The 17,393-nt window shown below is 35.2% G+C and overlaps 2 protein-coding genes across 2 annotated transcripts; one reads left to right on the forward strand and one right to left on the reverse strand.

The window, feature by feature from the left end:
• The first annotated feature begins 2,645 nt into the window (after positions 1 to 2,645).
• LOC123543119 (glutamyl aminopeptidase-like) lies at positions 2,646 to 9,090 on the forward strand. The gene is made up of 5 exons (XM_053531887.1): positions 2,646 to 2,729; positions 3,520 to 3,570; positions 4,543 to 4,627; positions 7,142 to 7,312; positions 8,067 to 9,090. Exons 1-4 carry the CDS (start codon positions 2,650 to 2,652, stop codon positions 7,298 to 7,300), a joined length of 375 nt encoding a protein of 124 aa, XP_053387862.1. The 5' UTR covers positions 2,646 to 2,649; the 3' UTR covers positions 7,301 to 7,312; positions 8,067 to 9,090.
• Positions 9,091 to 13,587: 4,497 nt separating this feature from the next.
• On the reverse strand, positions 13,588 to 15,900 carry LOC128550977 (plasminogen-like). Its single transcript, XM_053531191.1, has 3 exons — positions 15,801 to 15,900; positions 14,598 to 14,771; positions 13,588 to 13,820 (listed from the first exon to the last, which is right to left on the reverse strand). The coding sequence occupies exons 1-3, from the start codon at positions 15,898 to 15,900 to the stop codon at positions 13,588 to 13,590; spliced, it is 507 nt and encodes a 168-aa protein (XP_053387166.1).
• Between the last annotated feature and the right edge of the window lie 1,493 nt (positions 15,901 to 17,393).

Here is a 17,393-nt window from a genome sequence, read left to right on the forward strand (position 1 = left end):
ATACAGATATATTGCGAATATTTGAGCCGCGCCAAGTGAAAACCAACATAGTGCGTTTGCGATCCACACAGACTGGTCAGGATCCATGCTGTTCGCTTTTAAAGCCTATTGCAATTAGAGAAACTGTAAGCGAACAGCATGGATCCTGACCAGACTGCGCGGATCGCAAACGCACTATGTTGGTTTTCACATGGCGCGGCTCAAATATTCGCGATCTATCTGTATTCAAGAAATTACCACGACCTAAATTTTTCCACCTGCCATTTGAGCGCAAGTAAAGTGCCACTATGTTGGTTTTCTCATGGCGCGGCTTTAATGAGCATAGTCACATAATATAATCGTTTCATGACAAAACTTTATAATTTGTAGACAATTTGAAATGACGTAGTTACGGAATCCTGTTCGTGCCACTTAAATTGTCGCCTCGCCAACACGCGACAACGCGATAATTATCGCGTTGTCGCCTTGTCCGAGAACATATATACATGTGAGATTTAACAATCCTCGCGAGGTTAAGAGGGCGATAATTATCGTCTTAATTGTCGCATGTCTTTCTTAATTATCGCGTCGTGAAATTGAAATCCAACAGACATAGTTGCGAGTATTAGTAAAACCTCGCATTGTCGCACTGTCGCTTGGGATTAAATTTCCAGACAAATTGATCGATGAAATTCTTCCTGGGTACTATTTATCAATACCACGGTGATGTAGTAAGAAATTATCCACTACACCGGGCGACAATGCGACAATGCGAGGTTTTACTAATTCTCGCAACTATGTCTATTGGATTTCAATTTCACGACGCGAGAATTAAGAAAGACATGCGAAAATTAAGACGATAATTATCGCCCTCTTAACCTCGCGAGGATTGTTAAATCTCGCATGTACATATGTTTTTGGACAGGTCGCGTGTTGGCGAGGCGACAATTTAAGTGGCACGAACAGGATTCCGTACGTAGTGCTCTTACGGTTTTTCTAACGTTATTTCCAAAAAAAAAAAAAAAAAATAATAATAGTGTGCCTTAAAGGTGTCATAGTTGTCAAAACTTGATATTGTCATACTAACATACTAACTGATATAGTGCTGAGGTATGCTTGTATAATTGCCAGTTTCAAACAAAAAACTGCACAAAAACCGATTTTTTTACAGTAAAATGTTCTTTTCTATTTTCTAATATAACTATCATTTCTTGTTCAGTATTGTGTATGGTTGGAGAATTAGGCCGATAGTATAGTCCGATAGCGTAACCTGTGATTTTTTGCATTGTTATTCAGTATCGGTAATGATCAAAAGGTGACAGTATATTGTACGTCGGTCGCAGAGGGAAGTTTTGAAGACTGGGAGTTCGTCCAAGATCAGTTTATCACAGTCAGGACAACCGAGAATATGTGGGAAACAATTTATCTTCTCTACGCTTTATCATGCTCCAAAAACACATCGACTATTCAACAGTAATGTATTTTCGATTCATTAAAACGGGGGAGGAAAATGGAGTGGTTTCAGAACCTGCAATCCGTCATTTTGTTTATTAATATTCAAATGCTTATTCTGTAGAGAAATACCCTTGCTGCCCCTTCAAATATTGCCTCAGGCATGGGCAGGCATTTGGGTAGAATCACTGACCGCCTGTAAGATGAATTGGTGGTTTCCCTTACCCTGCTAAATTTCTATAATGAATTTGCCCATCTTTCAATTTGGACAGTACCATTAACTATTAAAAGGGTGCCTACCAAAAAGTTACTGACTGAATGGCGAACAGTGCAGACCATGAACAGACCGCACGGATCTTGGTCTGCACTGGCCTCATATGCAAATCACTTGCCACCAGCAGGCTAAAGGTTAATAACTAAGTCTGCCAGGTTTCGAACCTATACTGGCGGGATAATGAATTTTTGATAATACAATTTTCAAGTATTGCATTTGTTGACGTCATATTTGCTAATCTGTAGACAAAAGGTAAGGAATCACGTTTCTTATGTTTGCCAATCAGAATAGTACTAAAACACTAATAAGTTCTCAATAATTGTCAAATAATTGTCAGTCTTTGCAGGGGCATGCCTGCAAATGCACATTAAAATTTCATTTTTATAAACGGGACAGCAATTGACATTAGATATCGAAAATGATGTACAAGTATTGTATTAGTAGAAATTTGAATGTGCATTACATAAAATAAATGTAACTTCCTTCTACATTGCACTTAATTTCAATTGCGTGCCTAACATATTTAAGAGTTTTATACATATTAAATCCATTAAAAAAGAGTGCTTTTGTAAATAAAAGAAGTCTTAGATTGCACAGAATCACTTTGTATTTTCTGTTTATTACAATTACAAAGTGATAAAAGCATTTTCTAAATTTCGAAAAAAGACTTATATTCGAAGGTCTGCAGCATTAACGTTTCTGAAAGATTGAAAATAAATCGTTAGTTTGATCAGTTAACACTCTATGCAAAATTTATTTATTTCGTATACACAAATATTTAGAAACATTCCGTATGCAATATGTGTCTTTCTGAGCATTAAAATATTCAACTGAAAGTCAAATGAATATTATAAGCGTATTAATGTATTTTTATGGCATTGAAAACACTCATGAACTAGATCACACATACTAAAATATAATAACTTTTTTTTAGCTTCTTGCAAATGGCGTCTGATCCGAATGGACATTTCGCGGATTATGTCACATCAGTGTTTCAATATTTGTCCTGGAAACCTATTGGAAGGTAAGTGATATAAAAGTTAGATGACACATTTCATTATTATGTAATCTTTATCATATAGACCGCCAAATAGCATTATTTCGGTGCACAGATTACGCAGAATTGCTATTTTATGTTTCGATATAATGCATCGACTTGTAATGCGCTATTCTTTCCATCTTTTTAAACTTATACGAGGTATTTGAATGGTCGTAACAAAATAAACTTATACACTTGTTTTAAAATTTGATTTCATTTATAATTTGTTAAAATTGTTTATGGCACTGTTAGATATAGTTTATTTGTCAAAATTGTTAAAATGTTGTGGCACTGCCTTCTAGTTAACACATATTTGAGAGGTAATGTTTTAATGTAAGGTCACTCACAGTCATTGCCTTCACAAGAGTGTAATACTAGTTAATACTAGTTTGTTTTTGCATAGTACATAACAATCTTCTGAACTTTTCTAATTTCAAATTTATGGGATATCACCTCAATTTCTGTAATTATACAATAAAGAAAAACAATAAATAGCTAAAATCTATTCACAAAAGTGTCTGTGATCAGTTTTTGCATAAATATGATTAAAAAGACAGATTAACTGGCTAAAAAAATATTGAGCATGTTTGATCCTTACCTTTCTTCTTATTTTTATGAATGATGGCTATTTTGAATAATTTCGGCCATTTTGATAATATTTCGAACTTCCTTTCACTTAAGAATTAAGGACACCATATCCTCGCTTTCTACCAAGTTTGCTGCTTTTTGAGCACGATTATTTTCACCATATGCCTGCACTATATAATCTTTTCAGGACCCTTGCCTGGAATTATTTAACTACCAACTGGGACTACTTTCTGCAAGAGTAAGTATATTGATGATCAGCATGACATTTTCATATATCAATGTATTGTTTCAAGATTATTTAAGTCATCATATATTAACCCCAATCTTGTTAATTCTCAAGATCCATTGATGTAATCTTGTTTGAAATTTCGAAACCATTATGTGAATAAATGTAAAAACGAGAAAAAAAAAACAACAACAAAGTTTATTTGTACATTTAAACTAGATCAAAAATGTATGTATCTATGATACGTTCGTTTACTTTATAATGTAATTTTTGAATATGGAAAAGACTGGTCTTCTGAAATAGTTATCCAATAAAGGGTAATGTTAAAGAATAAGAATAGCTTAACTATAGCGTGTAGATATTCAACTCCTTTATTTACGAAGTAATATATCCCAAACAGTGATTTTGTCGTTCAATTAATGCATTGTTTTGAGGTCAAGTGCAAAAGAAATTGATCAAAAGGTTGCAATAACAATAATGTACATATAAAAGGCAAAGAAGACTAAATATCTTAGTTATGTTATTTCAATTAAAACACTATGTCAAGGATTGTTGTCTACATCCCAGCAATTTCCACCAACATTTTACATCTTTTCCCAGCCCTATGACGTAATAAATGTGACGTACCAAAGTGATTACGTAGCAGAAAACGTCACGGTTTCAGTCTTCTTTGTTTAATCGGAAAGAAAACAATCGGATCATGTTAGAATAATGATTTACTTAATATATAATAAGTAAATTGACAGAGGTACCTTTATCTCTTGCTAGTTTACTGCTAGCTACAAAAAGAAGCTTTTCTGTCCAATCATGAGCTAATTTAAAGTAAGTTATTTATATCTATTTCAAATGCTCGATGAATTATAATTCGACGGCAATTCTGACCATGTAATTCAACTAAGTAAGGTTCTAAAAAAGAATTCAATATAAATTTATATTCTGAAGAACTGCAGAACAATTTCGACAGGTCTTTATATAATATTTTAGACGTTTTACTGAGCGGGATACCGAGATGTATTACATTATCTCTTATATATCTGAAGGATTCAGCACCTTTGAAGAGCTGGAAAAGGTAAGCCCTTTACCGTATATTTTTTCTTATAAGACGCATTATTAGGTAACCTTAATTTTATTTTTGTTATATATTCCGGTTACACATATCTGTTGGTTATTGACTAGTCTTATTTTCTAATGATATTTAAGGAATGGTACACATCGAACAGTAATTTACTGTTGAATAAACCCATTGTTCAGACTTCAGATGCGCAGGAATTATATATTCTAATATTTTGTTTCTGTTAAAACACGCCTACGCTAAAATGACGTCACGTTAACGTGGGATGACGTTTTTGTTGCGACCAAGAAAGTGCGCTACTTAATATTATTATTATACCAGATTTATATAGCGCCCTTTTCATGATAAACACGTTCAAAGGCGCTTTACATATAGCAAACGCAGCCACACAGGGCGCGAAAATCATCCTCTACTAGTACAGACACAGAGCGATCTGACCAGAGGGACAGAGTGAGACAAAGCCCCCAGAACAGATAGAGAGGAATTATATTTAGATACAGGCTGTCCGGCTAACTTAGCCTAGCTCTTTGCGAATAGACAGTCTGGTTCTTTAACGTGCCTGGTGTATAGCACCGATAAACGCGAAGCCGTCTTTCCTTGGAAGAACCAGTACAGGCCTCTTAGTTAGGGGGGAGACACTCAAGAGCATCTCAGAAATTTCCAGTGCCTGGACCGGGATTCGAACCCCGGACCTCTGGATTGACAGTCAAGCGTGTTACCACTAGACCACCGGCCCACCTAACTTTTTCTTGCACACCGGACTGGCATTTCCGGTGTTTTTACCCATGCCGGCAAAACCCATCCGGCACCCCCTATGCCAGATGACTCTCGTGCTGTTAATGACAAAAAGTGGTTCATGAAAAATGCAGGTACCTTGATAGTTTCTCTCCTTTCCTTACAGTATATTTCTCGATTCAAAACACGTTAGTTTACCGAAAGAACATAACATTACGCTACAAACGATAAAACTAAAGTTGAACTTTGTTATTGTGCGTAACGCAAAACACCATGACGTCATTTCTGCTTACGGACGCTGATTTCCCACGCTTTGTGTTCATTCTCTACTAAAAGAAAGAGTGCTACGTTTAGTATTTCTACCTGTCACAGTATTTGCAAAATACGGTTTGCAAGAAAAATAATCTGCCGGAATAAAATGCCAACATGTATACGATATGCAAGAAAAAATATCAGTCATGTGTTTACGAATCGGATAGAAATATCCGTCCCTCGGCCATCTGCGCATGGGCGGTAATTCGGCAAGCCTCATTACCGCCCAATGCGCAGGTGCCCTCGGGACGGATATTTCTATCCGATTCGTAAACACATGACAGATATTATTAATCTGCTGCTTTAGATTAAGGAGATATTCTAATCGAAATAATGTATAGCAAACTTCGCCAGAATAATTATTCCGCAAACGTATAACCTCTTTCCGTGTATAAATAACGTTAAAACACGTTTTTCTATACATTATTTCTTAAACAAGGGCACGTACCTGATCGACAAACAATGATTTTATTCAAGAGGAAAATACTGTTTGTGATATATCATTTTAACAAGAAGTATTATGTATATCTTTGACGGTACCCAACGATGTTTACGTGCTTTGTGTGATTTTCTTTCCTAGTGGGCCGCGATGCTATGGACGTTTTACTGCTGAGGTACATACTTTGATTTTGTCACTCTTATATTCATACTTGTTTAATAGGAAAGCTATAGGAAAGCAAATCGGGTTTTGTTAGCATGGTTAGCGTTCATATTACAAATTTGTTTCTGTTGGGTTTAACGTCGCATCGACACATTTATAAGTAGGTCAGATGGTGACATTCCAGCTTTGACTTAAAACTTTCTTTACATGTTGCTATTAATACCACATGTGAGCAGTTTTTTGATATATAAAAAGGAAACTAACAGAATAATGGTGACAGTTGTGTATTAGAACCGTGTGACGGACGGAATATTAATCAAAAATGAACCTAAGTAAGAATGATTATTTAAAGCTACTCGGTCGCAGTCTGGGTAAAATTTTTCTACATGTTCATTTCCACCAATTTGAAAGTTGAATGTATTGATGACACTGAAAAATGATGAAAAATAAAAGTTAGATATTGGTAGAAATGCAAGAATGTAATTTTTTTGCATTTTATTTTCAAAAGCCTCGCGATGTTTTACTCTTGTCTGCACAATATATTTGGTTATTCATAAGAATATCTTGCAAATATCTTTTGTCAATAAGTGTGTACCACTAGTCACTTTCAACAGCAGCAGCAGCAGCAACAACAACAACAACAACAAACAACAACAACAACAACATTACTTTTATTAAAATCTGGTCACAGTTTGTAAAAGTATGACTGGATAAAGTAAATAAAGAGTTAGTGTTTTTTCCTTAGCAATACATTATCACTTTTTATGGATTTTTTGAGAGAAAACAGTTTTCGCCTAAAATGTGTGGGTTAGTCTCTTTATACTGTTAATATAATGATTTATTTACTTTTTGGGTGGTAACAGTTACAGGTGTTCGTTGCAGACGTCACGAAGGACCTTAGCTTAAGGTACTTCATAAGTTATGCGTTCCAAAGAGCGATTGAGAGGACAGTGAATAATATAGAGCGGGCGTCAGTATATGTTCCAGTGATGGAGAAGTGGCTAAATGATCAAGGATATTGAAACATACTACAGGTAACTTATTGTCAGTATATGTTCGCTTTTAAGACGCATTATAAAGAGTATTTGTCCAGTTCAGAGAACGGGGGAGCATCTTATAAGCGAGTACTACAAGGAGAGTAAAAGAGAAAGAAAATACAGATTGCATGACCGACGTCTTATAAGCGAGTGCGTCTAATAAAATAAGGTTGAAGAGGCGGACTTCTCAAATAAAATATGTTGTTCGACTTATCTGTTAATGCCAAAATTGCTCCACTGACTTATCTTATAATCAGTTTGATAAAATTTGTTTCTTATTTTGCATTTCCTGAATCTTTGTTAATAGATTAGAAGTATTTTCGAGCGATATTCACAAACCTTAAGCATAATTAAATCTGCTATGCTAAGTTATTAAATAAATAACTATACTTTGGCTATATTTTGTAAAAAATTAATACACTACAGCAATTTTCAAAGAGCGAGACTTTTATAATGAAGTAAAGCAAATATTTAATACATTTGTATTTATTATTTTTCTTTACAATAGTGATACAATACAAATGTATTTGTCATCTCTCTCTTTTGGTCAAATATACATGTGTTGCATTTAGGTAAGTTAAAATATTTGGCATTGATGATCTTAAATAAAACGAACATTCAAAAATTTGCGACAATGATGGGTGAGCAAAATACGTTGTATAATTCCGAATCTCTATCATTTGAATTCTTAACAAACTCAGAATATGAAGTGGTTTTAATCGATCAAATAGTGATATTTATTCTCTTTTAGACATTGATACTGGGTCATCCGTCAATTGGACTGCCACATGAAAATTTACATTGAAAGACGTACATTACAACAACAGCAGCAACAATTACTTTTATTTCCAGTCAGGTTACAACATGGTAACAACATGACAATAAAGCAAGAAGTTTTAACACGATTATACTGAAATAGGAACAAACAGGAATTCTTTTGAAACTATTTCTGGAATTATATTTTCTCACTTCATTACTGTAAAAGCACATAATTTCGTTGGATAAAAATTTCGCGAATTTGAAATTTTGTGTATGTTCGCAAGGTTTAAATTCGCAAAAAACGGTATCCTACCGGTACTTGAATTTAATCATACTAATGGTGAATATATTTACGCGAGGATTAATTTTCGCGATATGTAGGGCTTCGCGAATATAGCGAAATTTAAACCCTCGCGAAAAATTCTGCTTTGACATTATTTACACGTTTAGTAGGGAAAAAGAAAATGTACTGGACGAAACAGCTCAACCTCTATATGCTGTTTTACGCGTATTAACAAACAAAAATTTACAAAAAAGCACTTTATTGAAATTTAGCATTCCCTTAAAACAATAAGGAAAGGAATGTTCAATCAAAATCAAAATACTATCATACACATTTCCTATTTTGAACAGTCACATATAAGGTCGATCCATAAAGATCATATGCTGGAAATTTTTTTCTTGTAAAATGTTAGAATCTACATCACTGTATTTTCATCAATGTTGTTCGTGAGCTTTCTTAAAACACATTTTTTTTGTGAATTTTCCTAACTATTATAAAGTAAGGTGTTGAAGTTATTTTATTTGAAAACAAAATACTGTAAATCTATAATTTTGAAATTTTGACATTTTGTTGACAATATATTGATTTAAATGGGTACTTAATTTGAAAGATGAACGCTTAGTTGGTAAAATTGCGGATGGCAGGTTAGCTTTTTTTTGTTTAGTATATTTTATTATTACATTGTTACAGGCTACACTTACTTTAGTTTAGTTTCTGTAATGTACGTACATTAAAAAAGAGCATTTGAAAAAATCTTCTATTTTACTTTTCTCGCAATCAGCCAAAAAAGTGTCAAGTGCCTTCCCTTGGAGAAAATAAAAAGTAATGTCTTGTAGAGAAATAGTGCTTATGGATCAAGGATGGGGAAAAAGTGTTCCGGTAGTACTGAAGAGATTTCAGACACGTTTATTTAACCTTGAACCTGCTGGCGGCAAGTGATTCTGCCTTTGCGACCGGTACAGTACTGACACTGCTATAATTGAATGATGGACCAGTCCATTTTAGAAATTTAGCAAGGTAGAGGTTAACATATTTCAAAAGATTATTAATGCTGTAATACAAATTAACCTCCCTCGATTTAGAAATAGAAATGTCAGTTTTTATTCAAATAACAAATGCTAAAATATCATTCCGTCCTAGTCCTTGTCACTTGTGACGAAATTATGCCATACGAAATAAGAGTAGAACAAAAAAGAAAAGAATCTAGGGTTTTGTTTTTGGTTTGACGCCGGTTTTCAACAGTATTTTAATTATGTAACGACGGGCAGATAACCTAACCAGTGTTCCTGGATTCTGTTCCAGTACAAACCTGTTCTCCGCAAGTAACTGCCAACTTCCCCACATGTATGAATCAGAGGTGGAGGACGAATGATTTCAGATACAATGTCTTTTATAAAATCGTCAGGGAGAACATACGTTCCGCCCCGGGATGGAACTCACGACCCAAAGATCCGTTGATCTGCGCTCTCCCTATTGATCTAAGCGGGAGGGCTGAATCTAAGGTTTAGAACTTTTCTGAATTTGTAAAAGCTGGAATTTTTTTCTCTATACTATACTTTTAAGTTTTAACTTAGTAAGACATGTAAGAAGGTTCTTGGATGCACGTTATCAAAGAAACATATTGCAAACTGCCATCTTCAAACTGGAACTGCAGTCGATGGATATAGGAGACAAACTTTTTACAGCCGCCACACGGCATCAACATACTTACTCAGACGCAACTAAGAATCTGATTAATAGAGACTTTTATGAGCATAAATGAAAATTGAAGCGTTATACGGCTATAATGAAACTCTGAGCGGACCCGTGAGCTCAACAGACCGATTTTCTGGTGACCTTTACGGCCGCTGCTAGACACTTAAAGTTAATGTTGAAACATTCTTACAATTCTTTTAAAATTTCATTTAGAAACATATCATACTATCAAGCAAAATATAATAGCATATTGAAACAACAATGAAAAGTGCAACTTTTCCCGTGCCCTATAAAACTGCGTAATAATAAGAGTATTACAATGAAGGGGCACAATTTTCAAAAAATATTTGAGCTGTATTGGCCCTACGTAACAGTTTACGACCGCAAAAGGGCATTTAAGGGTTGATGTTGTGATAGTCAGTCTATATATAGGTAAATTTGATATATGGACAGCTATAAAGTAAAATAATGACAGACTTGGTTTGATTCTGACTTGTCTTTGACTGTCACAAAGCACAGTCACATTGGTTTGACTTCACAATCCCACAGGATATAAAAGCAACCCTAAGTCTAGCCTGGGAAGCCTTTGATAATATTTGTGCTTTGTCAGAAGAAATCATACCTAATATCTATGCATTAAAGACCCACTTAATTTGCGCTTATTAATGTTAATTGGCATTCATGGAGTTTCTGATATTATGTCAATTTGCAGGTAGAAAAAGTTAGAAATTGTCAGACAGGATTCCCAGGCTACACTTACGTGAACTACGTGCTTTTACCAAAGAAATATATTTTAATGAACAATTTAAATAAAGATGTATTTTATTGCTTTACCTCTCTGATACCGTAGAGCAAGGTAGATTTTGTTCTATTCCACCTTTACGTTATTGCAATGAATCAAAATGTTGTCACAGTGATAACTTAACCTCTAATACGATATGTGTTACTTCTTACCCATTTGTTACGAACTACAGACGAACGGAGAGACAAACGAACGGCTGACTAAACTAAATGTTCCTTTGAAGACAGCATAGCACGCACTTCAGCGACTAAATAGTTTTAAAGTTGTTAAAAAAGACCTAATTAAGTTGCAGAGGAATTTAAATATGAGCCGTGCCATGAGAAAACCAACATAGTGGCTTTGCGACCAGCATGGATCCAGACCAGGCTGGGCATCCGCGCAGTCTGGTCAGGATCCATGCTGTTCGCTTTCAAAGCCTATTGCAATTAGAGAAACCGTTATAGCGAACAGCATGGATCCTGACCAGACTGCGCGAATGCTGGTCTGGATCCATGCTGGTTGCAAAGCCACTATGTTGGTTTTTTTGTCATGGCATGGCTTAATTATGAAATTTAACGGAATAAATATATCCCTTTAAAAATGTTAACTTTCCGTGCGCAATGGGCGTTGGATTCATAAGTTCGTTTCTGATAGCAAAACAATAGTAGTCATTAAAGTCATATATTTCGGCAAGCGATGTATCAAATATCCACTTACACAATACTTTAAATATAAGTAAGATTGCCCCATTAGCGGAATACTTGCCACACAATTCCAGAGGGTGCAAGATTCAGACTCTCACCAAGCCATCACCTCTCCCTCACTAAACCATCACCTCTCCCTCACCAAGCCGTCACCTCTCCCTCACCAAGCCATCACCTCTCCCTCACCACGCCATCTCCTCTCCCTCACCACGCCATCTCCTCTCCCTCACCAAGCCATCACCTCTCCCTCACCAAGCCATCTCCTCTCCCTCACCAAGCCATCACCTCTCCGAACTCGTCGTCATCTTCATAGAAAGTCTACGCCTCCAGAAGCCAAAATACTTGATCGAAAAGACTTACGGTCAAACCTGTCTATAAAGACCACCCTTGGGAGAGCCAAAATGTGGTCTTTATTGGGAGGTGGTCTTTATTCGCAGGTTAAGATACACTGTAAATGATAAAATGGGAAACAAAACGTGCGTTCTTTAGAGACAGGTGGTCTCTGTTCAGAGGTGGTCTTTAACACAGGTTAACAAATATTGTATGATATTGATATAAAGAAGACAACACTTCAGTTAACTTATGTTTTTGTTTTGTTTTGTTTTTGTTTTGGGTTTAACGCCATTTTTTTCAAAAGTGTTTCAGTCATGTTACCGCGGGCAGTTAGCCTAACCAGTGTTCCTGGATTCTGTACCAGTACAAACATGTTCTTCGCAAGTAACTGCCAACTTCCTCACATGAATTATCAGAGGTGGAGGACGAATGACTTCAGACACAATGTCTTTTATCAAATCGTCACAGGGAACATACGCCCCGCCCGGGGATCGAACTCGCGACTCCGCGACCCGTAGACCAACGCTCTCCTTACTGAGCTAAGCGGACGGGTTTAACTTATGGTATCCGATCCAAAAATAGGCAAGTTCTATAAGACAGTGATATTTAAATATATCAAATTTTGATGCCTGGTAAGCTCATATAATGTGGGTATCATCAAAAAGTGTATTATCTACTGAAAAGAAGATATAAATTATATATCAAAATATGTTCTAGAATATTTATTTGTTTTACTTTACATTCTTAAACGATACTCCAACAGAAATCCAGTAATTACAGTGTAGACAGTGTAAACTTTATCATTTTGCAGTCAAAAAAACATGACTTTAATTATTCTTAAATATTATTTACGGTCATCTTATTTGCTAATTCTTGTGCAGGCACCATTCTTTCATGATCAAATGATACCACAAAATACATGGGGTTACCAGGCATCGAAATTTTACATACTTGTAGATCGGATACCCTAAATCATATGATCAACTGCAGTGTATTAATTCGCTCGAAGGGGGACTTTTTGGCGTAAGTTTTTACATAGAAATGAACTTAATACAATCTTTGCATTTTGTTTGATTTCACCATGCATGTAACAAGTAATTTTAATACTTAAAAAACTGTTTTAATCACACGTTAAACAAACGAAAAAAAAAAAAAAAAAAAAAAAGGATTGACAAAACTATTTTCCAGTGCATTCAAGAATAATTATTAATATATGTTTTTTCCCCATCCGAATTATTGGATTGACTTCTCAAAAAACGTAGTATCAAATAGTTACTGAGAGAAAGAAGATACCACATATTGTAATATCACATACTCATTCAAAAACTCCGTTCAGTTTCAGTAGAACCTGAAACGTCAATATTTTTCCATATTGACGTCAAATTTTCTTATCGGGTGTGTGACGTCATTTGTGACGTCAATTTCGTGTTTGCCGTCGAGTTTAAAAGTTCTTTAACGACAATGTTTCCAACCTCACTCAGGGTTTATAAAAAATTTAAATCATTTATATAATAATTCTAAGTGAAGATACATAATTATGTAAGGAAAGATTATTTGATTTGCATCGAGAAATATGCTCTCGTTCTTTCGCGGAATGATACTGCGCTCCTAAATTCGGGCAATATTTCCGCTGCAGAACTCATGCATACTTCTCGATACAAATCTAATAACCTATAAATATTCAAAGAAATTAACACTGTTTCACTCCGCAGTAATTCTACCTAATATTTGAATCCACTGTGTAACACCAAGGAGCACCTGTCCCATCTGGATCCCGGCAGTAGTTTGCAGCCGCACTGGCACTGATGTCTGGAAACGCAGCTGGGTCATTTCTATTGTGACCATGTGGGCTTTGTGAATCCCACCTTTGACAAATGATGCCGTCGCTGGTAGTTTGACGGGTTCCTTGATACAAGTATGCATAACCAACAACGTAGCATCCTCTGTTTGCTAAAATAATTATCCAAATGAAAAAAAAAATGTATGACAAAAAATAATATGACAGATGTACTTACGCATTGAAAATCACCTAAGAAGCGATGATAACAGACGCAAGTATAAAACGTCTTTTGTATTTTTTCGAAGCTTGAATTATTCATTGCTGTGTATTCCTAATTCTAAGTGATCAAAATGCTTAAAACACGCTGCGGATATATATAATTTCGATTCTTAAATGTAGTATAAGCAAAACAGTAGATCGAACTCGATTTAACGGAGTATGAAAATAATGTATATGATTTCTCATTATACATGTTTTTGTTCTGGGTTTAGCGTCAGATCGTCACAAATTAGGTCAAAAGGCGCCATTGTCCAGATTCTGTTGTTTGAAAAATGCCAATGGTGCACGTACGGGCAGTTGTTCTAGCATGGTCTGGAAACTGGGTAAAACCAGTGACCTTCCGTTTGCTAGCTTAATGGCTTCCTCACATGAAAACTACTGCACCTCAAGCGAGGTTTCAACACGCATCTGTAAGGGGCAAGTGACTCGAAATCGAACTTAACCACTCGACAACACAGGCCCCTCAGTATGTCCTTTGCCATTTAAAAATAGCTTAATCTATTAATTGTTCAGTGAATTCAACTTGATGATTTGGTAGTATATGTTAAAGTCTTGCACCTCACGTAGAGAACAGTACAATTAACATGTACAATTGGTAATCTTGTAAAGATGAAATAACTCTTGTGGACATACACATTTTCGTAAAAAAACAAATATGAAATAATTACGTATAGGTGTACAAGTAGGCTCTATTCCAGTCCAAGTTCCCGTGTCACACGACCGTGTAGAGTCACCTTCTGTTAGGGCATAGTCAAAATTACAAGTGTATGTAGCCGTAGCTCCGTGCGTTGTCACTGGTACTGAAACTGTTCCATCCGCGATACTAGACAATGAACCACAGTCTGGAATTAAAAGTAAAAAGTAAGACTTTAAGATGTATTCAAAGACGATCGTGAGTTACATGCACATGTTCAAGTGCTTAAATGACGTAACCATATTTCCACGGAGGATCATTAACCAACCATATGATTGATTTGTTTTATCGAGACTTATTTATAGCATAAATCAACATTAAAATCTACACACTCTCCATAGAAATATAGGGAGTCACCACGTGATCACCGTTCAACCAGTGAAAATGCTAGAGTCCAATGGGATGAATTATGCGCCCTGTTTGGCTGCATTTGAACTATGTCAAGCGTCAAGCCTTTGAATAATAATAATAATAATAAAACAAGGGCAACCTATAATCCTCCGAGATACCTTACATGTTCGCTTATTAGACGCATTATTAGGAGTCATATATCCAGTTCAAGACTGGGGAGCATCTTATAAGCGTGTAATACAAGGAAATTAAAAGGAAAAGAACACACTTATTGCATGTTCGATTTCGAGGTGCGTCTTATAAGTGAGTGCGTCTTATAAGCGAACTTCTGTAACCTGGTCTATATTAAGTACACTGACACGTGCAAATGTTGATTGTTTGAGGCATCTTAGTCTATATACAGTGCATCGACATATACAAATGGAAATCCTCCGATATCACCTAGTCTGTAAGTCTATAGTCAGTGTTTTGATATCTGCAAATGATATTCATACGAGACAACTTATTTCATAGAATTTCTTCATAACAGCAGCATGATAAACCAGTAATTTTGCTGATTAGTCATTTATTACCTGTCGGTGTACAAATACGCTCCATGCCAGTCCAAGTTGCTGCAACGCAAGACCGTGTAGAGTCCCCTCCGGTAAGAACATGGCCAACATTACATGTGTACTCAGTATATGTTCAGGTAATTCAACGACGTACACAAATACGAGGGTCATTTTCCAGTTCCAGTGCGGAGCGCATTTAATCAAATATCAAATTACTTGCCTAACAATTATAAATCAACGAAAGAAAGTGCTGGCCTGAAAAGAAACGTTCTTACCTTTAGGATCGCACGTTGCGTTTTCCCATTCATCCGAGGTTATACAATTGATAGTAGGGAGATTTGGTTGATAACCGTAGTCACACGATACTTTAGCCATTGTCGAGTTAAGATGATCTTGTAAAATATGTCCATTTGCAATAGACAGATAACTGCTACAATCTGAAAGGTATGAAAGAAAATTTAACAGTAAGTGTATCAATTATATTTTATTATTTCCAACAATACATAAAAATGACATAGTAATTAAAAATCCATTTGAGAGCATTTCCAGCTAATTCCCAAAATTAAATGTATTTCACGTCAATCTCATGCGGTAGGGAGCAATGGGACAGAATTAAAATATCGCATAATTATAGAGAAATCATTAATTGTCACCGGGGACTTGTGTTTGATATCCATATGCGCACATCTACAAGAAATTACAGTTGTGGTAAAAACCACAAAATTTCATGCCCATGAATTTGAACGATTCCAAATTAAAATAATATATCGACGAAGTACACATTATTTACTCGAAACGTTCATAAAATTTTATGTAATGCAAACGTTTTAGTACAAACATGTAGATATACAATGACCGTATCGTCAAACTTTTAACAGCTTCTGAATCAGTTGCGGAATATACAAATCATAAAACGCTTTATCAATACAATGGAATTTAGAATTTTTAAGACAGTGCATCTGAAATACAAGTATAATTTCCTTGTGATTATTTATACTCCATATGAAGTTTTGGCATTTCCAGGCTAGTCCGGAAAACCTCTACCTTAACAACTGATGAATATCGAAGTAAAATTCGCAGTTTTCGTAATTGCGAAGAAACTGTCAAGCTTCATTGTGTTGCTAACAAGCTATTTGTTTGAGCATATATATATATAAAGCTTGACAGACAGACTTGTCCATCAAAAGACGAGTTTGGGTCACGCGACTGAGAAACATAGCACCTGTAAACTTCATAAAGTTCATGGTTTTGTTCGTTCCATTCAAAGCGCCGACAATCCATAATTTAATCGTCATGTCAGATTTTTAAATTTATTAATTGTACTTATTCGTTTGCATTTTGTAGGCAGAAAATCAGTTATAAATTATATGAAATAAAATGATTGTGCGAACTCAAGCAATTGAATATTTTATTAACACTGTTTTGAAAACAAAAATGATAATGGCATGACAGAACAACAAAGGGTTGCATTTCTTTAAAAAATTGTTTGTTTAATAATGCCCTTTAAATACTTCTCTTGGCCTTAGGTTTAATTTTATATTGGTTGCAAATTAATAAAAAATAATGTTATAATAAAAATTATACTTATTAAGATAATATCTTAAAGAAAAATATAAATTTTGTTTAAATTTGAAATTTTTAGAATTTAATTTGAATAACTATACGTTTAGTGCAATTGGCAGCCATGCTCCATTGTCCACTGGTAAGGCATACAGCATTCAAGGCTTCATTGGTTTCCACATTGTTGCACTTGTATTTTATTTTCCCCCCAATCTTGTAGTTGTTGCCAAGTATCTTACCGTTCTCCGGAGCACTTGGTATCTGACACTCTTATGAAAAATGTATGCTGTATATAAAAACCCTTATAT

The sequence above is a fragment of the Mercenaria mercenaria genome, chromosome 19 (genome assembly GCF_021730395.1).
Source record: "Mercenaria mercenaria strain notata chromosome 19, MADL_Memer_1, whole genome shotgun sequence".
NCBI classification, from domain to species: domain Eukaryota; kingdom Metazoa; phylum Mollusca; class Bivalvia; order Venerida; family Veneridae; genus Mercenaria; species Mercenaria mercenaria.

Coding starts and splice junctions, on each gene's coding strand:
- LOC123543119 (XM_053531887.1), top strand. CDS start 2,650: ATGGCGTCTGATCCGAATGGACATTTCGCGGATTATGTCACATCAGTG. Junction 3,571..4,542: donor TGGGACTACTTTCTGCAAGA/GTAAGTATATTG, acceptor ATAATATTTTAG/ACGTTTTACTGAGCGGGATA. Junction 4,628..7,141: donor CCTTTGAAGAGCTGGAAAAG/GTAAGCCCTTTA, acceptor GGGTGGTAACAG/TTACAGGTGTTCGTTGCAGA.
- LOC128550977 (XM_053531191.1), bottom strand. CDS start 15,900: ATGGCTAAAGTATCGTGTGACTACGGTTATCAACCAAATCTCCCTACT. Junction 14,772..15,800: donor CGCAACGTGCGATCCTAAAG/GTAAGAACGTTT, acceptor TTTTAATTCCAG/ACTGTGGTTCATTGTCTAGT. Junction 13,821..14,597: donor GCCTACTTGTACACCTATAC/GTAATTATTTCA, acceptor TAATTATTTTAG/CAAACAGAGGATGCTACGTT.